Source organism: Ipomoea triloba, chromosome 13 (genome assembly GCF_003576645.1).
Source record: "Ipomoea triloba cultivar NCNSP0323 chromosome 13, ASM357664v1".
Taxonomy (NCBI): domain Eukaryota; kingdom Viridiplantae; phylum Streptophyta; class Magnoliopsida; order Solanales; family Convolvulaceae; genus Ipomoea; species Ipomoea triloba.
The window spans coordinates 27,841,175-27,868,531 of record NC_044928.1 but is presented as its reverse complement, the minus strand read 5'-3'; the positions used below and the strand labels follow the sequence as shown (position 1 = coordinate 27,868,531).

The following is a 27,357-nucleotide window of genomic DNA, read 5'->3' as shown; positions in this document are numbered from 1 at the left end:
TTTTTTTTTTTTTTGGGGGGGGGGGGGGGGGGGGGGCTTGTTGTAGATTGTGCTAATTTAGAGTAGAGCATTGCAATTGGTTATTGTTAATTGTGCTTTAGAGGTTGCTGTGTATTCATCTGCTGATTGTTTGGTTGTAATTGCACTGGATTACTCATCATATTGAGAAAAAAAAGTTGTATATACAATTTGTATCTGCTGGTTTTAATTTCAAATCTTGGACTTGTACTCTTGGTACTGTCCCATAATTGGTTTAGTGTTTATCACACACACACACATATACCTTTTAACTTAATACTTCTGTTCATCTTTCTGTGTGGATAGATTTTTGCAACACCAGCTCTGAGTCAACATTATATCCATCAGATGGCATTATGTGTCAAAGATAATAGTAGTGTTCTACCTCCTGATACAGCAATTGATTTACCTGGCTATGGATGCCTTTTGGGGAACCTATTGGATGTTGGTAGCCTTGCTTTTACCCAGCCAGACTCATTTGATATGGTTAGCTATGCTTTTCACAGCTACCTGGATATGATTTCCATTTTCTCTTGATGTTCTTTCACTTTCTGATGATACATGATGCTAATTCTTTAGTTTAGTGCATTCCCTCTGTCAAGTTCTGTAATTCGATTCTGTTTGTTAAACATTCTCAGTAGCAGTATGTTTGACACACCTCAACTCAATGCTTCAAAGCCTTCGTCTCAATATCGGATGTTTGGCACACTTTGTTAAATAATAGTACATTATGCCCCATTATCCTATGAAATATAATTAAAAATGTAAATCAAGACTTGAATGTGATGCTTTTTCTACAAAGTTCGAACTCTAGCCATAACATTTATTAGTTTCTACCATATAGTTAGCTCAACTGAATTATTTCTTAAACATCACAATAAATCAAACTATTTTCATATTATTCAGGCTTAAATTTTTTTTAATAGTCCCCTTTAATTTGCTGAACTCCCCAGGCTATTGATTTTGCAACTGTTGCTGCATTTTTGTTGGAAGCTCTCCCATCTCTCAGAAAATCAAGCATGGGAAGTAAAGGAAGTACGCCAAATAATATACTTCTTGTACTTGTTCTCATTAACATGCCTTTTGTGATTACACTGTACACATTTGATGGCCACCCTTTTATTAAAATGGTATGCCAATCTGTTCTTCAGTTTTCTTAGTGGCTGATGATGAAATGAGTATTGGAGATGAACAAAGTGATGAGGTTCTAAATTTGGACTTGGAACAACAAATATCCAAAGCAATTGATCCAAGTTTTCTTCTACAGTTGGTATGTGGTTTAATGAACCTTCTTAATATCTGTTATATACTGGTTTATAAATTGGCGTTTTCTCCATTCAATGCAAGTAAAAACAGAAACTCATTTTATTGAACAGACAAATGTTTTGTTTGGGAGGTCTACACCCACCAATGGTGTACAAAGTGGCCAGCCTAATGAGAAAGATGTGGCAGCTGTTGGTGCAGCTTGTGCTTTCCTGCACGTGACTTTCAATTTATTAGACCCTGATAGAATTATGACTGTACTTGCTTATCGGACAGAACTAGTTCCTGCACTTTGGAACTTCATGAAGCAATGCCACGAGAATCAGAAATGGTCATTGCTGTCAGAGCAGTCAACCTATTTGCCAGTAGATGCACCTGGTTGGCTATTGCCATTGGCTGTTTTCTGTCCTGTTTACAAGTAAGAGGTCTTTGCTTCAATACTTTCTGTCCGTATGAGTGCTATTCTCTTTGGTAATTTACTTTTGGTGCAAGCTTTGATGAAATTTTTTTTCCCTAATTCTGTGGTGGATCAGGCATATGCTTATGATAATTGATAATGAGGAGTTCTATGAACAGGAGAAGCCATTATCTCTGAAGGATATCAAAAGTCTGATTATTATCCTAAGACAGGTAAATTACAGAATAACAAAGTCAAAAACCTGTATTTGAATGCTGGGACAATATTTGTGTTGATTAGTTAAAATCTAGGACCTTTTTGCTGAAGACTGGAAAAGCAGCAAAAGAAGAAATAAAAGGCTTCAATTGGAATATAGTTACTGAGCATCTTAATGAATGATGCAGAAGGTTTTAGCTATTCTGTTCGCATGACTAAGGGTGTTAGGATGGATGGAGGGGAAATGATATAATGAGCCCTTGTGTGATCAAGCATGTAGAGTGCCGGAACAAAAAGTAATTGCATTTGTCTTTGTGAATTGTGATTAACGTGCATCATAACAGGATCAATGTTTATGATTGTAATGTTCATCAGCTTTGAAGTAAATGCTTATCTGACTTGTGAATATATTTATGAAGGCTCATATAACTAATTCCCCTAGGTTCGTGGAATATGTAGTACTAATTCTTTTTGAACGAATGCTGACACGTGATCCACAGGCCATTACATTCTAAGGTTATTGTTCACAATCTTTGTTTTGAAACATTGTGAATTGTGATCACTGTGTGAAGACCACATCAATTAATTTTGCAGCCTCTCATAGGATAAGCCTCACATGACTAAGATTCAATACTAGTAACACTTGAGTTAACATTAACTAAATTATTTATGCATCAGATTAATAAATTAGTGTTGTGGTAGTTCACTTTTTAAATTTAAACATGCTCCATTGCTCATCTCCTATTTATAGATTGAAGGAATCTTGCCCTACATTGTGCTCAAGGATAAAGGTTAATATTGTGTAGTTTCTCATTTCTTCTTGTGCTAATTCTTAAGTGTGCTTTGCCTCTCTTCTTTAGGCCTTGTGGCAAATTCTATGGCTGAATCCTGTGCCTCCATCTAATTTCAACAAATATACTACCGATAGTTTTGCTACGAAGAGGCATCATGTGGACTTTCTTCAGCACAAGGTTTGTGTTGTGGCCTCTGAGCTCCTCTCAAAGGTATGCCCGTATGTACGACCCTATTCTGGAAAATATTCCATACTGTAGTAATTGCTACTATTTATTGTCCTCATTTTATTTTTATTTTTATCTATATGAAATGTCTTGTGCAATTGTTATTTTAACATGAAATTAATAATGTAGTTGCAAGATTGGAATAATAGAAGGCAATTTACATCTCCTAGTGACTTCCATGCTGATGGTGTCAATGAGCACTTCATCTCTATGGTAAAATTGTTAACAATTGAAAATTGATTTCTGCTTTTCTTTGTTGCTTTTGAATTTTGTACTTTTAAAGCTCAGTAGTCACTTATTTGAATACTTTCCTTCCAGGCAATGATAGAAAATACTAGAGCTAATGATATACTAAAACAAGCTCCCTTCTTGGTGCCGTTTACCAGCAGAGCTAAAATTTTTACTGTGAGTGGTGATTTAGTTGTAACTTTCTTCAATTTACTAGATCTAGCCTCTTCAAGTTATTTCTACTTTAATTTATGAAAAACATGTCTAATTATTGAAGTTAGCTATTAATATGGTTTTTAATAAATCCCAGTCAAAGCTTGCTTCTTCCAGAGAAAGGAATGGGAATAATGCTGTTTTTGCAAGGCATAGACTCAGAATAAGAAGAGACCATATTCTGGAAGATGCTTTTAATCAGTTGAATGCATTATCTGAGGAGGATCTCCGCGGACTGGTGATGCCCTTTTTGTTTTTTGATCATTGATTTTGTAATTTGTATTGTTCTGATACAAATATATACGGATATATGTATTGGATATGTAAAAACTTATTCCGTTAGAAGGCTAGTTGTCTATTCCTTTTATAACTAATTGTCATTTTCATGCTTTCTAGATTCGTGTTACCTTTATCAATGAATTTGGAGTTGAAGAGGCTGGTATAGATGGTGGTGGGATTTTCAAAGACTTTATGGAGAATATTACTCGTTCAGCATTTGATGTACAATATGGATTATTTAAGGTAGTACCCATTTACTTTCCACTGTTGCTGTATATGTCTTTTAATTATTTGTGCATTGGCTGATCAGCTCACTTTCATGTCTTAGTTTATCACCTACCACGACTTGCTGGATAAGGGACCTTTATTCGCTGATAAACATGGAAGGGAATTAACTAAAGGAATTTATAGATAGAACAGGAATATAAGTAAAATGAGTCTGATGTATAAAATCTATTTATTAAAGAAATTACAGAATAATATTAGATAAAGCATGTAATGAAACAGAATTGAGTACATAGAGCAAGAGAATCGATTGTCTCTGGGTTTCGGGAAAAATTATACCACTTTGAACTTGTAAAATCCAAACGAATTAATTTTTTAATTAATATAGAGAGTTAAGGATGAACAATAGCGCAAATGTTACAGTAGAAAAAAATAACTGACCAGTGCTATTATATTTTTAATACATTTAAAGAACATCCACATTCTATTTGCTTACAGTCAATAATATAATTTTGATAACTCCATTCATTAGTATTGTCTTGATTTTCTACAACTAAGGCTTCCTTTGGGAGGAGAGTGGTGGGATTGAAGTGCACCAATCACGCCACTTGTACTGAATTTTTACCCCTCTAGTTGAAATTTCTGCAATTGAAGCTGTATTACTCCTATCATCCAACTGCAATTCATCCAAATGGAAACTGCTTTGATAGCTCTCTCAAATTCACCCTAAGTATGTGAAAAAAAAATATTAATTCCATTTAAGATCCAACTAGTTTTGTATTTTCTCAAAGGTTCACAATTGTAATTATTCCCTGCCAAAATGTTCAAAGAACTTGCACAGATGAGTCATATAAAAGGGTCAATAGTTTCTGATATGAATTAAAAGACAAGGCTGTATGTGTCATGGTTTTTTCTTTGGGTGTCTATTTTCAGTAATGCATATCTGTCTTTATATATCCAGGAAACGGCTGATCACCTACTATATCCCAATCCTGGATCAGGGCTGATTCATGAACAACATCTCCAATACTTCAATTTTCTTGGGACTGTTCTTGCAAAGGTATTCACTTTACTTTCATCAATCATCATGCCATTTTTTATAACACGTGAGAAAGTTCACTTTCTCATGTTATTGTTTTTATTTATTTTGAAAATGAAAATCTTCACGTCAATTTTGGAAACATGTATGAAAACTCATTTTCTTTTTGTAGTAGTTTTAATTTAATTTGAACTTCGACCGCAATTGTGCATTGGACTGCCTATATTCTGGTTGCAGAGTGTGCATCACCACTGGCTGAGTCTCTCACCCTGTCTCTTGAATGAGAAAACTATGAATTACTCCAGTCATTAGACCCTAATTTCACCAGTGAATTGCAGTCCATTTACTTCATATAGAATGGATTAATTTCTTTTTTAATTTGTTACATTCTGAGTAATATAATTTACAAAATTTTGCCGTTCACTTAACCAAATTGGACAAAAAAGGTTTATTGGATGCAGAAGATTTTACTCTTATAGGTGTAAAACATTTATACTCATTTAGAGGTGTAAATGTTTTATTGACAGAAATATCACTTTTCCAAAGTGCCTCATCCTATCCAAGTTCCAGCCATCACACTGGTAACCACCTTGCCCAACCAATGCCCTCAGCCACCACTAGTCTCTATGGCCCCCTCCCTACCTCTATAACTGTATTACCCAATTCCCCTCCCACCTATAACTCCTTCCCTAATTTTACATTCCTAAAACCCACTTCCCAACTCTTTTCAAGTGGTATTTACTATTTAACTACTCCGTATTTATTAGTGATTTGGTGCACTACATTAATGATTGATGCAACAATATGCTCATGTTGTTATAAATTAATCTTAATTGTAGTATTTTTGTCTTCAAAGTTGCATTACAAAACATTTACATTTCAATTGGATTCATAAAATTAATTTGTTATTTTGTGTCACTTTTTCAAAAGCAACGTTTCGCACTTTGAAGCAAGGTGGTCCAGCCATCTCTTTGGTGCACTTTTTGCCTTAAAAAAGATTGACTTCTACTTTGTTTTCTTCTGTGCACTGCAGAATGTCTTTCCTAGTAATTTCCATTACCTAGTTTCACCTTAGTATTTTTCATTATTATCTATAACCTCCTCTTAAGGTGGATTTACTCATTTACTCTTTTGTTTTGCTCTTATAAAGAATTAATAATAGTTCTATTATTTTTATTTTTTATTTTAAATTTTACTATTTCTGTCGTGGAGAAGATTTTTACTTTGTTTTTAACCTTGTTATTGTAGGCAATGTTTGAAGGGATTCTTGTTGACATACCATTTGCGACATTCTTCCTGAGCAAATTGAAACAAAAGTAAGAATTTCTGAAATGCTTCTTATATGATCCTTCTCTTCTATGCTCTCTACAATTTGATTTATTTAGTGTATAGAAAGAGAAAGGGAATCACTTTGTTAGTATATGGACTTCGCTTACTGTTTTTGTTTTGTTGTGTTGTTGCTCATTTTTCCCCATTCACATTGCTCCTCAGGCATAACTATTTGAATGATTTACCTTCATTGGATCCAGAGCTCTACCGCCATCTAATTTTTCTGAAGGTGATCTCATTGTAACTGTTTCTTCATTCAAGTTTTTCCTAATACTACTATGGTCAATGAAGACTTGTTCTTCATTTAGTTATTCATTGAAAAAGCAGAAAACTGTTCATTTCAGTAAGAACTAGTAATATGTAATTACACAGATGCATGCACTTTTCTGCTAAAGAAATTCTCTTTTATTTTAAAATGACTTTGAGGGTTTGGTTGGCTGAGTGAAGTGGTGTATGAAGGACATAGAATGAAGGAAGATTTTGTGTTATGGTCAGTACTTTGCACATAGTACTATTGGCAGTGCAGTGCCTTGTGTTAGGCATGACATGCTCAGCACACATTATGCTTACTAAATTGTATCTTCCTTATGACAAAGGCAAAGGCCTCAAGGCATGCAGGCCGATTTGTACATGGCAGGCCAGGCAGGGTAGGATCACAAAGTTTCAAAATATCATATTTCTCAAACTGTCATGTTCACTTTTTCTGCTTCACTGAACATCTTGTGGACAACGTCTATATACACCTACTAAACTTGATAAAGACCGAAAAGACAATTGAGGAGTTGTGTGCACATAATAGTCTCAAATTCTCAGTAAAACAATATATCCCTGTTTATTCTCAGAACTGAATGACTGTAGTTCGTACAAGAGCTTTGCCCCAGAATTGAAACTTTTCTTAATTTCATGCACACACTCTACAATTCAAAGTTTGATGATGAGGGTGTTGACAAGACGATCTGGACTACATCAAGAAATGGAATCTTGTCAATCAGCTCTTAAAAGCCAAAATGTTCTCCAAAAGCTTCAGTTTTTGGATGAGAAGCACTAATTGTCTCAATGGTGAAGAAACTGCGTGATCTACTCATCCATTGTGATGGGGCAAGTCAATTTTTTATCATGCTCTATGTCATTAGTGAGTGTTCATGGGGACATTCCATCTATTATCAAAGAGGTTAGACTGGTTCAGATTTTTTTGATGATCTGGAAAGAAAGAAATCAGCAGTATTTAGGGCAATCTGTTTTCCTATGACAAGTTTAAGGATCTTTTGGGGTTATAAGTGGAGTCTCCTAGGATTACTTTGTTAGTTTATTTGTTTTGATAAATTCAAACTTGTATGTCTTTTTCAGCTTGCTATTATTACCTAGTTGTATAGAGAAAACTATACCATGAGCTGGCATTGTGGGTTGTCACCAGTTTTGTATGTAAATTTCATCGAAGTGCTACATCAAATTTATTATGACTTGTGAAATTATAAACTTGATAAATCTTCTCATGTATAGTATTCTACTGAAGAATGGTTGTTCAGGAACTTCTCATTGAAATTGTCCTCCTTTTGTTACTTTGATCCTGTTTCTCTTTTTAACATTATCTTTCTGAACTCATTTTGTTGCACTTCTTTCTGACTTACAGCATTACAACGGTAACTTATCAGACTTGGAGCTGTACTTTGTTGTGGTTAACAATGAATATGGGGAGCAAAGAGAGGAGGAGCTGCTTACTGGTGGAAGAACCATGCGAGTTACTAATGAAAATGTCATTACCTTTATTCATCTTGTCGCAAACCATCGTTTGAACGCTCAGGTGCTATTCCTTGCCTTCTTCCTCTTCTTATCCTTAATGTGATACTGGAGCTTCTTTTGGATCTTTGATCCTTAAATGATTAAATGAATGATAATGTTCATTTATTGATATGATGTTTCAGATACGTGAACAAAGTTCTCATTTTTTGAGGGGCTTCCAAGTCTTAATACAAAAGGAGTGGATAGACATGTTTAATGAGCATGAACTTCAGGTATTTTGATTTGTGAACCTCTCATTAGAATTCTGTCTTGCAAAATAGATATGAATACTGCTTAAATTTGTAGACCTCTCATTGCATTTTCTTGCCCTTATATTCATAATGTTTAAATTTGATATACACTTGTAATTGCTATCAATATATATAATCAATGTACCAAAAATAAGTATAACTGATGCACATTTTGGAACCTGAGGGTTTGTCTTGTAATGAGACAAGGCTGATATATCTATATTATATTATACTACTAGCATCATACAATAGAGAACCATAGTGGTGCTGCAACTATTCGTAATCAGTAATCTGACAAGTAACTACTTTCTTAACAGTACTTCTCATTGATGTAACCCAGAATGCTTAATGTTTGTTTTGGCCAAGGTTTTCTGCTCATGTTATGAGTAAGAGTTCTAATTTTCTTAACTAACTTCAACATTTTACCTCCTTGACAGCTTCTAATATCTGGGTCAGTTGATGGCATTGATGTTGATAATCTTCGAGCTCATACCAATTATACTGGTGGCTATCATAAGGTACTTTTATGATGATGATAGTAATATTATAAATACATTTTTGCAGTTTTCTTCCCCTGCTCATTTCTTTAAATTTGAATTGTTTAGGGTTTCAGCTCTTCCACAACTAACCATCACTTGTTTGACAGGATCACTATGTCATTGAGATGTTTTGGGAGGTTGTCAAAAACTTTTCTTTGGGAAACCAGCGAAAATTTTTGAAGTAAGTCTTTCCATTTCCATCTTTTTTCCCAACTACTGAGTCCAATGTTTTCATTTGGTTTTTGGAATTGTTTGCTTCTCTCCTTTTTTTCTTTCAATTATGGTTTTGGGTGGGGGGTGGGGGGGGGTTGTTGTAGATATAGTCTTATACTGAATTATGTTCATTTCTCAATTATTTAAGTTTGGCAATAGTATTGGTCATGTAATACAAAAGTTATAAGGAAATTTAATGTTTATGTTATGATTGACGTTGTCCCCTTTACATTTCCTGTATTAGATTTGTAACAGGGTGCTCTCGGGGACCATTGCTTGGATTTAAATACTTGGAACCTTCATTCTGCATACAGAGGTAAGACTGCTTTAATATTTCTTAAATCAGTAGGGGATGAAGGGTTTCACATTCTGACTATGGGTGAGTAGTATTAGACTAGGCAAATTTCCTTTTCAAGTTCTCATTTTCTTTAACCTTTTATTTTCTATAGAGCTGCGGGGAACACACCTGATGAAGCTCTTGATCGTTTGCCAACGTCAGCAACTTGCATGAATCTCTTAAAGCTGCCACCATATAGAAGGTTTGTCAGTTCTTGACCAGCAATTACTGAACTGTGATACTTTTAGCATTTTTCCTCGTATCACAATCTTGATTTCACATCCCATTCTAGACTCTTACCTTGTCTTTTTATATGCATAATAATATAAATCAGCAAAGAACAAATGGAGCAAAAACTGCTATACGCAATAAATGCTGACGCTGGTTTTGATTTGAGCTGATTGAGTTGTAGCGTCTCCTTTTTATTGCATTATCCCCATTGCGTGGAAGTGATTCGGGCGTTCAGTTCTTTTGACTGCCATCAGAATTGGGAAGGCCTTCAGGACTTGCCCCCAAGCAAATGTAAATAAGATAAGAATCGGTCACCTGCCTGCTTGAGTGGACATCTACACAGGCCAAGCAGGCCAGCAATCTGCAGTGTAAAATATCCGTTCCATTACTCAAATACGAGGCCACTGCACAAAATGGTCTCAAATTGTATTAATTTTATTATGGGCAGTGATTTAGTATTTCATTTCTCCTCCATAGTTCACAGGAAGTTAGGTGCTGTTGATCATCTGACTAATATATGTATTTTATTCTGAAAAATTTAGATTGTTCTTCTAATACGTGCATGGTCCACCTTTCATTTGAATATAAAAATTTAAAAAAAAAAAATCGCATTGGTTTTAATATTCCATATTTCTCTAGTCTTCCCGTTGAGGTTATATACTACTCCAAAGGATTTACAAGTAATGCGAATGTAAGAATGGTTTTTTCCTTATTGTTTGTTATATGTCAAACAAAGTTATTAGTTTTGAGGAAAAAAAAGAGTAAATCAAATAAAAATGATATATCGGATTGTCATATAATTTGTAAATTGACAACTGAACGAGTTAATGTCAATTCAGTGATTGATCTGGCCCTTATTCATTTTTCTATTTGGGACAAACAGAAGGCATCTGTACATTCAGCACTTTGTTTCTCTCATTTTTATATTTTCTTTCTACACGCTTAGAAGAATTTTGCCTCCGGTTGGAGATATCCTAACTGGGGTGGGCAAATTGTGCTATGGACCCGTGTCTATGTTCACAATTTTAGAACTTATGTTCACAATTTAAAAATTTTATGTTAACAATTTTAGAACTTTATATTCATAATTTTAAATCTTAATATACAAAATTATATTACTAAATATTCATAATTTTTTAACTCCATATTCACAATTTTGTTATATAGATTCAAAAATTGTGTTATACTGTTGAACATAGAGTTTTGATTCTGTTAAAATAGAGTTATGAAATTGTGAACATAAAGTTATAAAATTATGAACATGTAATTATTTTTTTGAAATGAAAAACTTAATGCACATGAAATTATAAAATTGTGAACATGGAATTGTGAAACTGTGAACACGAAATTATGAAATTATAAACATGAAGTTATAAAATTGTGAACATAAACTCGGATCCACCTTGCAAGGTGACCCATGTCCATGACATAACAACTGACTTGGACTTGGTTGGGTGTAAGTGAGGCTTAAAGCGTTCAAAACGGAGAGTTGGGTCTCATAGTGGGCTCAGTTTTATATTTTTAGCAACTATTTATTCTTATTCAAAAGTCCCAAAAATTCAGCCCACATGTAAAAACGTGAGCTCATCGGTCCAACAATAGGTCAATTACCGGGCGGGCAGTCTGTCTGAACTCTGAAGGCAACAGCAACTGGCAAACATTTTGATCCAATTTTAATTTCCGGTTGGGAATTTTATTTTCTCTGACGGTCGACGATCCACAAAGGAACAAGAGAGACAGATTGATTGATGTTTGGGAGCTGAAGTTCTTTCTCAATCTCTCTTCATACGTAACTATACGCAATCGAATCAAAGTTCTATTAACAGGAAGAAGAAGAAGAAGAAGAAGAAGAGGAATCGTAAGTTTATAATTACTCAACGATGGTGAAGGTGAGAATGAACACGGCCGATGTGGCCGCCGAGGTTAAATGCTTGCGCCGATTAATCGGCATGCGCTGCTCTAACGTCTACGATATCTCTCCCAAGGTATACTTTTCAATGCTCCATTTCTTTCTTTCTATCTATCTGTCCATGTATTAATATTGTATTCTCTATGGATGTTGCCAACGATTGCGTGTTTTTTCAACTTCAGACCTATGTGTTCAAGCTATCGAATAGTAGCGGAATGACGGAATCGGGGGAGAGTGAGAAGGTTTTGTTGTTGATGGAAAGTGGGGTCAGATTGCACACCACTGCTTATCTCCGGTATAAACCTTAACCTGCTGCTTCTCCTTCTCCCTACATGCTCTTTACTTTTGGCTTCTCAACACTGCATTTTAAAAGCCCAACTCTCAAAGTAATGCTTTATCTCAGCTTTTAGTTATGTGATTTAGTTGAATTCAGCCTGTAATCTTCGGTGATGTATGAGACTTTTACAGTTTTACTGATGAAAAGGAATATGGATTGACAACTATAAGCTAGATGGCAAGAGGATGTCCTTTGTCTAGATATATGAGCATTCCTTTGCGGTTGTTTGATGGCTTAATGATTTAATTATACAACTTCTTAGAGTATGAACATTTGGTCATGAATAGAGGTGGAGGGAGCTGCTCATAGTTGAGGAGACATTTGAAGTCTTTGCACCTCCTCCAATTTAAATATGGAGAGCAATTTTATGTGAAGTTCAATCAAAGTTTACAAATTAACATGCATATACTCCATAGGAAACTTGAAATAAGAGTATTGGAATGTGGAATATAATGAGGAAAACAATGAATTGTTATGGAAAAAATTATTGATGTAGATAACAAAAAAGAGCCAAGCAAACATATATGTAAAAAGGCAAAAAGCAACTAAGAATGCACCACTTGTTATATAACATTCTATAATCTTGGCAATTCTCTTTGTTGTTTGTAGAGAAAAAAATAACACCCCTTCTGGGTTTACACTTAAATTGAGGAAGCATATAAGAACAAGAAGGCTTGAGGATGTGAGACAACTTGGATATGACAGGGTACAGCATTTTTTTTTTTTTTTGGTGATTTTATTTCAAATTTGCTCTGTATACTTTATTGTTCTACATGTTCTGAGCCTTTCACTTCTTTCACAGATAATTCTCTTTCAGTTTGGACTGGGTGCTAATGCTTACTATGTAATATTAGAGCTATATGCTCAAGGAAATATCCTTCTTACAGATTCTGATTTCATGGTCTTGACACTTCTACGTTCACACAGGTACATTTATTTCATCCATCTTTTCTTCCTCGTCACTTATTAGTGGAATTTGCGTATAAAGGATTTTGGCAGATTTGCAGAAATGCCCATATTTAGGATGTATCAGTTCATGCCTAAGTGCAATGTCATGATTTTCATGTGCACCTGGCACAATCTCCCTTCCTTTTCCACCATTAAATTTGTCTTCACAAGATTCTCTGTTTAGATATTTAGATTTCTCACAACATAAAGTTTAGATGCTTTATTCAGTTCTGGCCATCTAGTCAACGGTCTACCGATCTACCCACCCCCCAAAACCTATCTCTTCAGAAGTCCGTCTTCTATGAAGCTTCTTCTGAGCTTTCCTCTGACTTTTACCACTTATATATAAGTGTGGGTCTGATGCTACTGTTTGTTATTTTCTCAGAAGCAGCATATAGTGACTATTTCAAAAAAAAAATAAATAAATAAAATCTGTTTAGTGTATCAGGCTTTCTCCTACATGAAAAATAAGTTACAGACTTACAGCAACTCTCACTTTTTGCAGAGATGACGATAAAGGCTTAGCTATTATGTCACGACACAACTATCCAGTTGAAATATGCCGTAGTTTTAACAGGACTACCAGTGAAAAGTTACAGGCTGCCTTGCTATTTTCTGCAGAATCTACTGAAAAAGAATCTATAGAAAATACTGAGCACAAAACTGATACTTCTGATGCACATCAAGGAAAAGCAGCCCGCAAAGGCAAAAAAACCAATGAATCTACTAAAAATGATGGAACCCGTGCCAAGCAGGCAACTTTAAAGTCTGTCCTTGGGGAGGCATTGGGCTATGGACCAGCACTTTCTGAACATATGATTCTAGATGCTGGCTTAATTCCAAATACAAAAGTTGGGAAAGATTTTAAATTAGAATGTGATGCTCTGAATTCTCTTATGGAGGCTGTCAGAAAATTTGAGGACTGGTTGGAGGACATTATATCAGGTGAAAAAGTTCCAGAAGGTTACATACTAATGCAACAAAAGACTCTGGCTAAAAAGGATAGCCCCATATCTGAAACTGAACCTTCTGAGAAGGTTATATTTTATATCCTGTATTTGTATTCTCTATGTGCACATGCATCCTACTTTCTGAACATTTTTTTTTATTCTGCAGATTTATGATGAATTCTGCCCACTGTTACTGAATCAGTTCAAGTCAAGGGTTTCTACCAAGTTTGAGACATTTGATGCATCATTAGATGAGTTCTATACTAAAATTGAAAGTCAACGTGTTGAGCAACAAATAAAAGCCAAAGAAAGCTCTGCTATGCAGAAGCTCAGTAAGATCCGCACTGACCAGGTTTGCACAAATACAGGAACAATTCGAGGATGTTCAGATATCTTCACATGAAAAAACAGTTACTAGAACAAATCTTATAATGGTGGACAAAGTAATTCTAATTTAACAACTTTCTGATACAATTAAGCATGGTGTTTTTGCATTTGGCATATTCCTTCATATGGTGAACTGGAACCAGTGGATATTTTCATATAATGTTACTTCAGTTAGTAAAAATTTCTTTTTACATGTTGCAGGAAAATCGTGTTTTAACACTGAAGAACGAAGTCGAGCATTGTGTTAAAATGGCAGAATTGATAGAATATAATTTGGAAGATGTTGATGCTGCTATCTTAGCAGTCCGTGTTGCACTTGCAAAAGGAATGAGTTGGGAAGATCTAGCTCGTATGGTGAAAGAGGAGAAGAAATCTGGGAATCCAGTTGCAGGACTTATTGACAAGTTACATCTTGAAAGAAATTGCATGACATTACTTCTTAGCAACAATCTTGATGAAATGGATGATGATGAAAAGACACAACCTGTGGACAAAGTATTGCTTGATTGAACCCTCTGCTTGTCCAATGCTTCCTTTTGTGTTTTTAGAATGCTTTTAACTGCATTTTTCTAATATTATGTTAAAGTCAATGACTTCTATATCTGTTTATCTGAGTAGATGTTACTAGAATTGCTAAGAGTCCTAATCAATTTAGGAATACTGGCATGAGTTGCTGAGCATAATATTTTTGAAAGGTTCATAATTTTACATTAAATCATTTTCTGTTATTATCCTAAATTATTTGTCAAGCACTCAGAATTTTAGCTTTAAAATGGAATTGTAGAAATGAAAACAAAGACTTAGAACATAATCATTGATTGTTGTGTTCATGTGCTTTAATGGCTGTGTTACTGAGTTTCTTTTTTCTAGGTAGAAATTCATCTATCACTTTCAGCCCATAGAAAACATAATACAGTACATAGAAGTTAACTGTTGATTGGTTGTGTTAATTTGCTCTAATTGCTGTATTACTGTGTTTCCTTTTTCTAGGTAGAAGTTGACCTGTCACTTTCGGCACATGCAAATGCTAGGCGATGGTATGAAATGAAGAAAAAGCAAGAGAATAAACAAGAAAAAACTGTTACTGCATATGACAAAGCATTTAAGGCTGCTGAGAAAAAGACGCGACAACAATTATCTCAGGTAGCAAAAGATATAATTAGGAATGTTGGGTCATTGACTTAGTATTTGTTATATGCTATTTAAATTCCCCTCTTTGCCAAGGGAGTTTGCATTCCATTAACTTTGGCTATGTTTCACCTAAGGCATAAAAGCTTTATCATGTAAGCACTTGTTTCATACAATATTTTTTTGTTAATCTCCCGAGTGGATACAGCACTATGGCTCTTTCCATCTGTTTATTTGGTGGGGCTATCACTCTCTTTTCTTTTTTCTGGTTGAGGTTGCTCTAACTCGCTAACTGGGGGCATTGCGGAGTGGAGTTGCATACTGGCAACTTTTTTTTTTTGGGTGCTTGGTAGAGCATCATTTTAAGTCACATACATATGCCCCTTACTTAATACTAGACTAGACATGATGCTTGATTATGCTAACATATGATAGAAATGGTTTATTGAATTGCTCTGCTCCTCCAATGACCTATGAATGTCTTGAATATCTATGACTGCTTCCTTATAGACTTAAACATAAGGAAAAGAAGAAGGTAATATCAAAGTGGTAAAAAAAAAAAAAAATTCTAAAACAGGATAAAAACAATCAACCAAAACCAAGTGCTTGTCTTTTATCTACTCAGTGCTTGATCCTTTTCTTTAAACAAATTTACAGGAAAAAACTGTTGCTGCTATTTCACATATCCGCAAAGTTCATTGGTTTGAAAAATTTAATTGGTTCATTAGCAGCGAGAATTATTTGGTTATAAGTGGTCGTGATGCACATCAGAATGAGATGATAGTCAAGCGATACATGTCCAAGGGAGATTTGTAAGTAAATTGTGTTGCTTAACAATTTCTACCTTTCCAATGTAAATTTCTATGAAATACTGCCTCTAGAATTTCAAGAATTCAGCGGGGTATGTGTCAGACATCAAACTCTCTGACACTTTCAAACAAAAATTGTATAAAAAGGAAATAACTTAATTTGTCTATACTTCTTGACAGATTGAGTTTTTATTGATAATTGAATTTTTCTAATTCTAATTATGTTTAAAGACAAGATCTGAAAACTTCAGATAGTGACTTGATGTTTAATATCTCGTTTGTGATTGTATTAGTATTAATTCATGAATATGGGCATGCTTAAGGAGCTATTCAGCCTTTCTCAATTATGCTGTGAGATTGATGATTTTCCATGATATAGGTATGTACATGCTGATCTCCATGGAGCGTCTAGCACTGTGATCAAGAATCACAAGCCTGATTTTCCTATACCTCCTCTCACTTTGAACCAAGCAGGATGCTACACTGTAAGTTTTCAAATTTCTAGTACTTCACCTTCGGAATGGCTGCCCTTTGTCCCTGAATTTTCTTGATCTATTTTTGTTTAGATGGTCACTGATATGTGTTGCTATACAGGTTTGCTACAGCCAGGCTTGGGACTCAAAGATAGTTACTAGTGCTTGGTGGGTCTATCCTCATCAAGTTAGTAAAACTGCTCCTACAGGAGAATATCTTACTGTTGGAAGTTTCATGATCCGTGGTAAAAAAAATTTTCTTCCTCCACACCCTCTTGTTATGGGATTTGGAATATTGTTTCGCTTGGAAGAGAGTTCTTTAGGGTCTCATTTGAATGAAAGGAGGGTAAGAGGTGAAGAGGAAGGAGTCAATGATGCTGATAAAGATGAACCTTACCAAGAAGTTCCTGGTTCTGAATCTGATGAGGAGGTTTCAGCTGACAAAGTTGCAGTAGATTCAAAAGATACCTTAGATTTGTCAAGAAATAAATCAAGTTTCGAAGGGTTGTCTTCTGAAACTCAATCTGGTAATGGCCTGAATGTGTCTGATGATAAGCCTAGTGATTCACATAACTCTGGTATTGATAATGGTGATGAAACCAACTATGATGTTTCTGCTTCTGCTGGGAAAACGGTTTCTTCAGTTACACCAGAGCTAGAGGATCTTATTGATAGAGCTCTTGAGATTGGATCCTCTACTAAAAATCAAGGCTTTCCTTCTTCATCAGAATCAAGGGAGCAGCATAATAATGAAGAGAAAAAGGTAACAGTGAGAGAGAAACCCTTTGTTTCAAAAGCTGAAAGAAGAAAGCTAAAGAAAGGACAAAAAGACGGCACCGAGGGTCAACCTGCTGAGCGTGGGAAAGAAGCAGAAGAGCAGCTTGGCACAGAGAATCATAACAATGCCAACCATGCAAAGCCTGTTGGCTCAAAAATCAGCCGTGGGCAAAAGAGTAAACTCAAGAAGATAAAAGAGAAATATGCAGATCAGGATGAGGAGGAACGGAGCATTTGGATGGCTCTATTGGCTGTAAGTATTGCAATTATCCTCTCTAATAATTTACTTAGCCCTACAGTATGATCTTATGTTTCGATATTTTTGCTTTCAAGTTTAGTCCTTTTAAGATTACCTGGCATGTATACGTCTCTCAAGCGATCCATAAGTTCTCACTAGAAGATAATGCTTGTTGATTAGTTTATGAGTTCTAATGCAAGGGACTAACCATTTCAATGAATGTTTCAGCCTGCTGGGAAAGGCCAAAAGAATGAAAAAGCATTAGAGGATGAAAAAGCTGCAAAAGAGGTTGTAACAAAACCGAAGCAGGCCACCGATGATGCTCCAAAAATATGTTACAAGTGTAAGAAGGCTGGTCATTTGTCTAAGGATTGTAAAGAGCTTCCAGATGAAGCTGTACAGAGTACTGCAAATGGTGGGGATCACTCCCAAATTGGTGTTCGAAATACTGCCCATAAAAGAGACACTATACCAATGGAGGAGGATGATATTCACGAGATCGGTGAAGAGGAGAAAGAGAAATTGAATGATGTGGACTATCTGACTGGCATTCCATTGGCAGATGATATTCTCCTGTATGCTGTTCCCGTTTGTGGACCTTATAACGCTCTCCAGTCATACAAATACCGCGTCAAGTTAGTTCCCGGTTCTGTTAAGAAAGGAAAAGGTATTTATTTCAAATATATATAGTTTATCTATGTTGCTCTTTTATTTCTTTTACAAATATTCAACTCATCATCCTTGCATGCATATGGGGTTGGTTTGTGTATATTTTGGCAGCGGCAAAAACAGCAATGAACTTGTTTTATCATATGCCGGAGGCTACAAGCAGAGAGAAGGAATTGATGAAGGCATGCACAGATCCTGAGCTTGTTGCAGCAATTATCGGAAATGTGAAAATCACTTCTGCTGGTCTTACTCAACTAAAGCAAAAACAAAAGAAAATCAAAAAGTCGAACAAAGGAGAAAGCTAGTTAGCACGCAGCAAAGAATGGGTGTAGATAGGCACAAATATGAGGTGGGGGATTTTGAATGCGTGCAGAAAATTACACTACTCTACACTTGCTCAACATTTTGCTTCGTCCCCTCGGTTGCCTCTTAGCTTTTGTTTCGTTACTGATTTTGTGCCATTTGTCTTGCCTTTTCGTGTATCGTTTTTTTTTTTTTTTTTGTGTTACTATATACAGAGTAATATTTTGTTCAATTAGCAATCATTACAATTTTCTGACGTATTATATGTTATTTGGGTGACGGTGGAAACCATAAAAACAAAATCAATCAATCAATTCTTCTATTACTTTTCGTATAGAAAAATCAATCAAGCTATCACTTTTCCTATACGATAGGGATAGGGACGAGGATTAGTCTAAATACGGTACAGATTTAAATATGTTTCTTATAATTTAAATATGTTTCCTATAATTAAGATATGTTCAAAATACTCGTAATCTCACAAATTTTTTCTTCTCTATAGGTCTTCCAAATTCACAATCCCACATGCGTCCTCATGTGCCCTTCATATTCCTCCACACTTCTCCCATATCAAGATATCATCAATCTTAACTGGTCAACTCGTTGACGTGGCAAAGCATATGATAAAATCAATCAATCGTCAATTTAATCCTTAATTTGGTAATAGCATTAACCATACCAATTACAATTTACAAACCCTTTGGTTGACACTTACCAGACTCCACCAAAGTCTTGTTGCGGTGAGAAAAGTGAAAGGGAAGTTTAATGGCGGAAGTGAAGCACATTGTGTTGGGCAAGTTCAAAGATGGGATCCCCCAAGAAGAGATCGATCAGCTTATCAAGCAATATGCTAATCTCGTCAATCTCATCCAACCCATGAAGTCTTTCCGCTGGTATTCATATTTTACCCTCCTTTTCATTCTTCAAAAACCCTTCAACTTTCTTTCTTCACACAATCAAGCAAGAAGGACAAAACATTTCTTTCCTTTGTCTTTCCTTCTTTTCAATTTCTCAACTTTAATTTCTGATGCAAGATTTATTGGTTTTGTGCGACTGATTTTGATTATATAAAAAGGGGAAATTCTGATGTCAATCAATAGATTTGTATGTAACAAAAACAAAATCATATTATTGTTATGTTCTAATGCCATTGGGTATGTGTGTCTACACAATCAGAAACAAGACCAGGTTGAAATCTTGATTTTTTTCTACTGGAGAATTAGGATAATTGGGAGAATCCAAGTAGAGGATTTTTGTTTTCTCTTTAATTCTTTAAACGCCTGATAATGGGGGAAACTCTGCACCTGCTACACCAGAAAATGAATAATGGAAAACAAATTCATAAATAGTTTCCAGTCTATTAGTTGATGATTGTATGGAGAATTTAAGGCAGATTGTTCCTTTGGTCCTTTCAATCGGCAATGTTGTAGAAGGCGCTAGTCAGGCACTTAATAAAACAAAAACCAGGCAGTGTACATTTGTATATATCCAGCAATTGTGCATTTGTCTATTTCTAAGGCTGAAATCCCCTCAGCCTAGGGGCCCCTAGGCGGCCGCCTAGGTTGATTTTTACAACACTGTCACTCAGTGGCCGAGTTCATTTTGGCTCCAATTACTTTTGAGGCTAAGCTTACTAAACTGCTACTCTGAGTTCGTCACGTTGTGATTTGCCACTAAGCTAACTTCATCACTGCTCTGAGTTCATCATGTCGTGATTTGTCTATGTACTTGAACTAATGAGTAACGACAGTAAATTACGCTATTCTTTTAAATGAAACTGCTGATCAGGCTAATTTGTGCTTTTGGCATGCCAAAATGAATGCAAATGGAGTAGTAGTTGCAGTCTGTCTTGTGTAATTAACTTTGTACCCTTTGCCGTTTTCTTGTGTAGATGGCACGTTTGGCACTGAAATGAGCATACGACGTATAAATATGACTGTACTAGTGTCATAGATATGCTTCCCGTATTCTTCTTTAGATGTACCAAAGTGTTATGAAATAGCATGTATAATGTGGCTCTGATTGTTTGTTGCAGGGGTAAAGATGTAAGCATAGAGAACCTTCACCAAGGCTTCACTCATGTGTTTGAATCGACTTTCGAGAGCTGTGAAGGTGTTGCTGAGTACATTGCTCATCCGGATCATGTTGAGTACGCGAGCAAACTCCTTCCGCAATTGGAGAAAGTTCTCATCATTGACTACAAGCCTGCACCCGTCCAGCTCTGAGTTCAGTAATTTGCAGAAAGAATATCTGGTTTTGCTTGCTCTGTTCAGCTATGAAGCTTGGAATTCCTGGAACTTTTGTTTTGAGTTCAATGGTGACTGTGTTTGCACTAGTGTAAAATCTGTATGGATTCTGTCTCTGTTACTCCTTTAATAATTTGATGGGCTTTGTCCCAGTTATCCAATGGGCAAAATTCTCGAACATTTGAGTCAACCCAGCCAAGTTGATTAGGTTATTGGCCATTTTGGTTTAAACAATCAACTATGATGTTGTAAAAATCGGCCTAGGGCCACCTAGGTCGAAGGGGTTTTAGCATTAGAAGGCTGGCCAACTAGCCGGCCTAAATGCCGGGTTGTTATGCCGTGGACCCAGGTCCACCTTGCAAGGTGGACCTGGGTCTACATTCGCATACATTATACTCTACATTCACAATTTGTAAACTCCACATTCACACATTACAAGATTATATGTTTAGTAACTATACATTCACATACACTATACTTTGCATTCACAATTTGTAAACTCCACATTCACACATTCAAAACTCTATTTTCACAGGTTTTATACTCCACATTCACAACTTGAGAACTCCACATTCACACATTACAGGGCTACAAGTTGCTAGAACTTCTTAACTCTATTACAGATTCACACATGCATAACTCTACATTCACGATTTCTATACTCCATATTCACAATTTGAAACCTTCAAATTCACACATTTCTGGGCAACTCTACATTCACACAATCATAAATCTACATTCACGATTTCTATACCCTATATTCACACTTTGAAACTTCTACATTCACACATTTTTACACTTTGAAACTTCTACATTCACACATTTTTAGACAACTCTATATTCAGAAATATGTTTATTAATTAAAAAAAAAAAAAAAAAAAGACGACGTAGTTTTGGACACATTTTTTAAATCGGTTTGTTTCGCTCATTTGAACGAATCAATCCAATTTCCAAAAAAATTGCAAAACTTGCAAATGGGGAATCTCCCTCGCCCTATCCACAATTGCACTCCATAGTCCACACTACTTGAGCCTTGTCGAGGTATCGTTGTCACAATTACATCCTTGTTGTCATAGTCGCTGAGTTGCTTTAATTTGTCGTCGCAGTGATAGTCACATCATCGTTGTCATAGTTGTTGAGTTGCCTTGTCATCGCAATCATAGAGTCACATCCTTGTTGTCCCGTTGAGACCTCGCTAGAAACATCATTGTTGTCATAGACGTTGAGACCTCGCTAGAAACAAATGTCAATCGCGGAGTCGCGGACATTGTATGTTTCTAGGCGCTAGGTGAGCCCTTGACTAGGACTAGGACTTTCTACAACATTGATCATATGGACAATTTAAATTGATTTATCTCTTTATAATTAAAATCATAAGATAAAGTTTACAAAGTTTACTCCTTACACTAGATCACATTTCATCATACTCTTTTAATTACAAGGGCATTCATTAAATCATTAGTATTCATATTCATTTGGCGATAATATTGTAGCATTGTAATCATATTACTTCACATGCAGACTCAGAATATACATACTATATATATATATATATATATATATATATATTACTGGACTTTCCGTCCGCTCAATTTGCTGCTAACAAGCAACACAACATCGCAAAAATCTTGCAGCTTCGCACTGGCAGCTTTGAGCTGGCCAGGCTCGGCCGGCGGATCGGCAAAATCGTCGTCGCAGGTCCCCGGAAAATCCAAAGCCGCGGAGGCGTAAGAATCCAGGCTTCCATAATCCTTCGCCTTCAAAAACTCCGTGCACCGATCAAGCGAATCAATCGAGTCCTCGTAGTTCTCCAAACACGACGAGTATCGCGATTTGAGCTGAGCAGTCTTCGCCGATTTGAGCAGCGATTGCACCAGGCCGCGCACGGTTTTCGCGTACTTATCCGCTGCATCGATGGCGATGAACGCCAGGCCTTCGAGGCTCGCGGATTTGCTGCGCGGATCGGATTTTAGCGCCTCCAAGCATTTGGGCGGATGATTCGCTTCGGCGCAGAGGTTACTAACCAAATCGGCCGTCACATTTGGGGATAATGCAAATGCGACGAAAATAACTACCAATACATTGTGAATGTAAGCCATTTTTTCTTTCGCTTGAAATTTAAATAAGCTAAGGTTGATGAACGTGATTATATTTATAAGAGACGAAATAAAGTTGACGATTTCCCCGTGCAGTGCATGTCGTATCACCTCAGGTTTTGAATGGATTACAAAAATGGATGCTAGAGGTTCCACAAATGGTAATTTCGTCGCGTTTGTTATACCTACGTAAACAAATTTTTAAAAATTATTATTTCAAACTTTTAATAAAATTATTAAGTGTGCTATAAGCCTGGGTGACCATGTAAAAATTTGGGATGTATCTACATGGCTCTTGTCACCCTAGCCAGCAACGCACAATAGTATACATTTTGATTTATGAGAAATTTCGCTAGTTGATCAAGGTATATCATGGGTGAAACTCATTTTATGACTCTACCACAAAGAACCAAAGTTTATGTTATTTATAGCTAGGCTGCTCAAACTAAGGATGTCAATAAACAGCTCTTACTGGAGTTGAAGTTGAAACATTATAATTACCAAGTTAATTGTCTAACTAATTTGATCGGGGTTGCCTGGCCTGACGCTATACACTTGACATTACTAATTATTGTGTGTGTATATAGACATTGAATCATGAGATAATCAAATAATTAAATTGAATGGGATAAATTAAGATTCCATTTAATTTGCAATTAAGAGTATACGTTTTAGGTTATGGACACTATTAAACCTTTTAATAAATAATAACCAAAACGATATGTTATATGTAATGTTATTAAGTTCTGAACGAAAATTAAAAAGAAAAAGAAAATTTTATTTGTATCAAATTTTGTATACTAGCTAGTTTCAAAATTGAAATGATGGGAAAAGTTTCACAAATAATAATCAAATATAATATATATATAATGAATGGACTAAGGCAATACAAATTAATTAAATAATGAAGTAGTTAATTAGATATATCAATACCAATAATTATTCATTTTAAATCTAATAAATTAATAATAATAAATACCATATACTGAGTACGTACTAAAATTCAACAAAAGTAATATATTAGACATTAAACCTTTGACATCCTAATTTGATTAAAATTTAATGCTAATAATATCACTTTGACCACAAAATCTTAGCCCTGATTTCTTGATTATTCTTAAATGGTAATATTTTCACAAATAATTTCAATGAATTGTCACGAATTCACGGAATCCATAATTTAAATGACTAAAAGTGGTCAAAAAGCAATTTGGGTACGACTGTCGTCATGAGTCATCACTAATTCACTTTGCCTTAAATGACTAAAAGTGGTCAAAATGCAGGTAATCTCTTATTTTTAATAATCATATTTTTCAACATATATTTAGTAAAGTCCTGAACCAATTAACAAAAAACTCATAAGAATGACTAAAATGTCCAAAAAATAATAGTTGTAAAATAACAAAAATAATAATCTGTGACTAAATTTGAAACTACCACAAAAAAACAAGAGACCTCTGTCAAAATTAACTTGACACTTTAATTTGTTTAGACTTGTCTTAGCTTCATTGCATGTATATACTCATCACAAACCTAAATTGTTAACGATTATTTTATGCTATTGCGTATTCTGTTCTAACTAAAAATAATATATATGCAAAAAAATTAAATTAAATTTCATATCAATCACTCTATCATAAAATAAATATAGGTACCAAAAACGTTATTATTTATATAATTATTATAAAGCCATAACAAGATATAGCTAGCTAGCAAGGCCTAACAATATAATTATCCCATCACTGTCCACTCAATTTATTGTTAATAGCTAACACAGCAGAACAAATTGTTCGGAGCTTCACACTAGCGTCTTTCAATTGCGACGGCTCGGGAGAAGACCTCGAAAAATTGTCGTCGCAGGTTGCCGGTCCGTCGAGAGCGGCGGAGGCATAAGACCCCAAACTCCCATAATCCTTGGACCTCAAAAACCCCGGCAACTGCCCGATACTATCCACGGAATCGCCGTAGTTCTCCAAACACGACGAGTATATCTCCTTGAGTTTTGGGTCGGTGGCGCCGCTGTGAAGCGACGAAACGAGGCTTTGTCCCGATTTCGCTTGCCGCGAGGCAACATCTATTGCGACGGTTTCTAGGGCTACGAGGTCTGAGGTTTTGGAACGAGGATCGGATCCCAAGAGTTGCTTGCACGTGGCAGGCTGCGGTGTCTTCGCGCAGATATCGTCCACTAAATCCGCCGTCACGTTTGCGACGGAAATGGCTAGAACGACGGCGAACAGCAAACGGAGGTTGTGAGAGAAAGCCATTTGCGACGAATTGAATTTTCTGGAAAACTGTTGTTTTGTGTGATTCTTCGGGGTGATTTCCATCTTTTTATAGGTGTGGGGATCTGTGTTGGAATGGGAAGACTAGAAAATACATAGAAAGCAAATATATATTTGGTATCTTAATCAGTATTTATGTTTCAAATTTTTATTACTCCGTAATATTTATTTTAAAAATTAAATAGCAACCGTTAAAAATGATTATTTTTGCGGTTTATGTAAATTAGTTTATGCCTAAACAAGGATAATAATGAAAATAAGTGTGTTGTCTATATGCACACACACCAACCGACGCGCAGTGACTGCGAGTTTTTCTCGTCACTACAAAATATTATTCCTTTTTATCGAACACAGATATAGAAAAATATATTTGATTAAGTAATATATTTTTATTTTACATATGGGAGATCATAAGATAGAGCCTCAGTTGAGACGGTATTGACTCTTCGAGCTCCAACAGGTTGAGAAAGTATATATATGAACATATACTACAATGTAATAGAATCAATAGTAAAAAAAAAAAGAAAAAAGTAAGGTAATATATATTTTAGGTAACTAAGTTATAAACGGAAAAGATTTTTTTTTTCTTTTGGAATTTCCAAACAGTTTTTTAGTGATAGACAAAGTATATATATGAAAAAGGAACCCTTCTTTTTTGGGGACAATTTTTAGAGAAAGATGTGTGTGTATATAAAGTGCATGCTTGTATAGTACAACACAGGTGGATAACTACTTTTGAATTTCTAAACATATATAATTTTACTCTCGTTATTGTCTTGTCATTATTATTTCAACATTGTCATTGCCCCATCATAAGTATCACCTTATTATACACCATGACATATCATCAATGTTAATTAGTGATGGTGACATGGGATTCTAGGTCCCATTTTATTGGATAAGTCTTGGCCCAAGTGGGGGTGGTGAAGAAAAGAGGTTGTGCCCAAATCATGTTAGGCTAGGAAGGCATGTAATCACCAAAAAAAAAAGAAAAAAAAAAGAAGGCATGTGGCGTGGGCGGCAGGCATGGAAGCAAGCAAGCGGTATCCGAAGAGAGAGGTAGTGCAAGGCAGGGTACAAGGCGGTGTATAGCAAGGTTTAAGAGGGGGTGGTGTGTATGGTGGCACGTGTGGGACGTGGAGGTGGTGTGCATGGGACGTGCTCATGGAGTGAGGGGTAGCGTGTATAGTGGTGCGTGTGGGACGTGGGGATGGTGTGCATGGGGCGTGCGCATGGTACGAGGGAGTGTGTGAAATGGCGGCATGGGGCCGGGCCGGGTGTGTGACATGGCGGCGTGGTACGTGGCATGTGTGAAATCGACGTGGGGGGTAGTGTGTGCACTAGCCTGGGGAGGGGTCCAGAGCCACGAGCGTGGAGAGTAGGGGGTTCATGGACACGTGTGTGGTGTACGGAGGTCTTGGAATAGTATAAAAGGGGGGTTGTGGTCTGTTTAGGTCATCACTCAGGACACTACCTTTTTTCTGGTTAAGTGGTCTAGGTCCTCTCCCTCTCACAGGCGTGTCAGGGGTCGAGTCCTATTGGTTATTGACAGAGTAATAGACCTCCTCAAGTGGCGCTGCTCCTCAAGCAGCGTCAAGCGCTGCGTCACCTCCTCGAGCAGCGCCGCCTCCTCAAGTGCTTTTGCTTCCTACACTTGTGCACTCGCACGCCTCCTGCACTTGTGCACTCGCATCCTCCACTGGTGCATCCGTCTCCTCAAGTGCGTCTATCGCCTCCACTGGTGCATCCGTCTCCTACACTTGTACATCTGCCTCCTTCACTTGTGCGTTCACCTCCATAAGTAAAAGGACTCAGTAGTTGGTCATGGTCTGCCCTGATCAATTTTGTTAAAAAACAAAATAATAATAATAATCCTAAGCTCTAATCCCTTAGGGCCGGCACGAGATCCGATCTCGCTAGCTACTTAACGGAAGAGTGTTTTTTTGAGCCCAGCCAAGGGCTTGGATTCAAAAAAACACCACACTCTAATCCCTTAAGGCCAGCACGAGATCTGATCTCGCTAGCTACCTGACGGGAGAGCTGACCTCAAAGGGTGTTTTCTGGGTAAAGCTTAAGGCTTTGCTATGAAAACACCACACTCTAGTCCCTTAGGGCCGGCACGAGATCCGATCTCGCTAGCTACCTGACTGGAGAGCTGACCTTTGACCGAACCTACGGATGGTCGAAGTGAACTCACGCAAGAGCCCTGAGCAAAAAAAAAAAAAAAAA

At 36.3% G+C, this 27,357-nt stretch overlaps 5 protein-coding genes across 5 annotated transcripts in view; 3 read left to right on the top strand and 2 right to left on the bottom strand.

Moving 5' to 3' along the window:
• Nucleotides 1-10,204, top strand: part of LOC116002211 (E3 ubiquitin-protein ligase UPL6) — a 14,849-nt gene extending 4,645 nt beyond the window's left edge. Inside the window, exons 7-26 of the mRNA XM_031242283.1 lie at nucleotides 325-504; nucleotides 972-1,053; nucleotides 1,170-1,288; nucleotides 1,395-1,699; nucleotides 1,815-1,911; nucleotides 2,755-2,898; nucleotides 3,043-3,126; nucleotides 3,232-3,318; nucleotides 3,452-3,592; nucleotides 3,751-3,876; nucleotides 4,820-4,918; nucleotides 6,146-6,213; nucleotides 6,389-6,455; nucleotides 7,857-8,027; nucleotides 8,149-8,238; nucleotides 8,694-8,774; nucleotides 8,903-8,976; nucleotides 9,253-9,324; nucleotides 9,458-9,547; nucleotides 9,680-10,204. Of these exons, the coding sequence (XP_031098143.1) occupies nucleotides 325-504; nucleotides 972-1,053; nucleotides 1,170-1,288; nucleotides 1,395-1,699; nucleotides 1,815-1,911; nucleotides 2,755-2,898; nucleotides 3,043-3,126; nucleotides 3,232-3,318; nucleotides 3,452-3,592; nucleotides 3,751-3,876; nucleotides 4,820-4,918; nucleotides 6,146-6,213; nucleotides 6,389-6,455; nucleotides 7,857-8,027; nucleotides 8,149-8,238; nucleotides 8,694-8,774; nucleotides 8,903-8,976; nucleotides 9,253-9,324; nucleotides 9,458-9,547; nucleotides 9,680-9,746 (2,244 nt within the window). The 3' untranslated portion in view covers nucleotides 9,747-10,204. The remainder of the gene's footprint in view (nucleotides 1-324; nucleotides 505-971; nucleotides 1,054-1,169; nucleotides 1,289-1,394; nucleotides 1,700-1,814; nucleotides 1,912-2,754; nucleotides 2,899-3,042; nucleotides 3,127-3,231; nucleotides 3,319-3,451; nucleotides 3,593-3,750; nucleotides 3,877-4,819; nucleotides 4,919-6,145; nucleotides 6,214-6,388; nucleotides 6,456-7,856; nucleotides 8,028-8,148; nucleotides 8,239-8,693; nucleotides 8,775-8,902; nucleotides 8,977-9,252; nucleotides 9,325-9,457; nucleotides 9,548-9,679) is intronic.
• Nucleotides 10,205-11,259: 1,055 nt separating this feature from the next.
• LOC116001874 (nuclear export mediator factor NEMF) lies at nucleotides 11,260-18,826 on the top strand. The gene is made up of 13 exons (XM_031241819.1): nucleotides 11,260-11,561; nucleotides 11,668-11,780; nucleotides 12,432-12,528; nucleotides 12,625-12,749; nucleotides 13,276-13,807; nucleotides 13,887-14,072; nucleotides 14,309-14,602; nucleotides 15,098-15,250; nucleotides 15,893-16,047; nucleotides 16,424-16,529; nucleotides 16,639-17,547; nucleotides 17,761-18,199; nucleotides 18,313-18,826. The coding sequence occupies exons 1-13, from the start codon at nucleotides 11,457-11,459 to the stop codon at nucleotides 18,504-18,506; spliced, it is 3,408 nt and encodes a 1,135-aa protein (XP_031097679.1). The 5' UTR covers nucleotides 11,260-11,456; the 3' UTR covers nucleotides 18,507-18,826.
• A 350-nt stretch (nucleotides 18,827-19,176) lies between these two features.
• LOC116001875 (stress-response A/B barrel domain-containing protein HS1) lies at nucleotides 19,177-20,940 on the top strand. The gene is made up of 2 exons (XM_031241821.1): nucleotides 19,177-19,397; nucleotides 20,540-20,940. Exons 1-2 carry the CDS (start codon nucleotides 19,270-19,272, stop codon nucleotides 20,727-20,729), a joined length of 318 nt encoding a protein of 105 aa, XP_031097681.1. The 5' UTR covers nucleotides 19,177-19,269; the 3' UTR covers nucleotides 20,730-20,940.
• Nucleotides 20,941-22,318: 1,378 nt separating this feature from the next.
• LOC116001439 (pectinesterase inhibitor-like) lies at nucleotides 22,319-22,849 on the bottom strand. The gene has a single exon (XM_031241317.1). It carries the CDS (start codon nucleotides 22,847-22,849, stop codon nucleotides 22,319-22,321), a length of 531 nt encoding a protein of 176 aa, XP_031097177.1.
• A 1,736-nt stretch (nucleotides 22,850-24,585) lies between these two features.
• LOC116001438 (pectinesterase inhibitor-like) lies at nucleotides 24,586-25,110 on the bottom strand. The gene has a single exon (XM_031241316.1). It carries the CDS (start codon nucleotides 25,108-25,110, stop codon nucleotides 24,586-24,588), a length of 525 nt encoding a protein of 174 aa, XP_031097176.1.
• Between the last annotated feature and the right edge of the window lie 2,247 nt (nucleotides 25,111-27,357).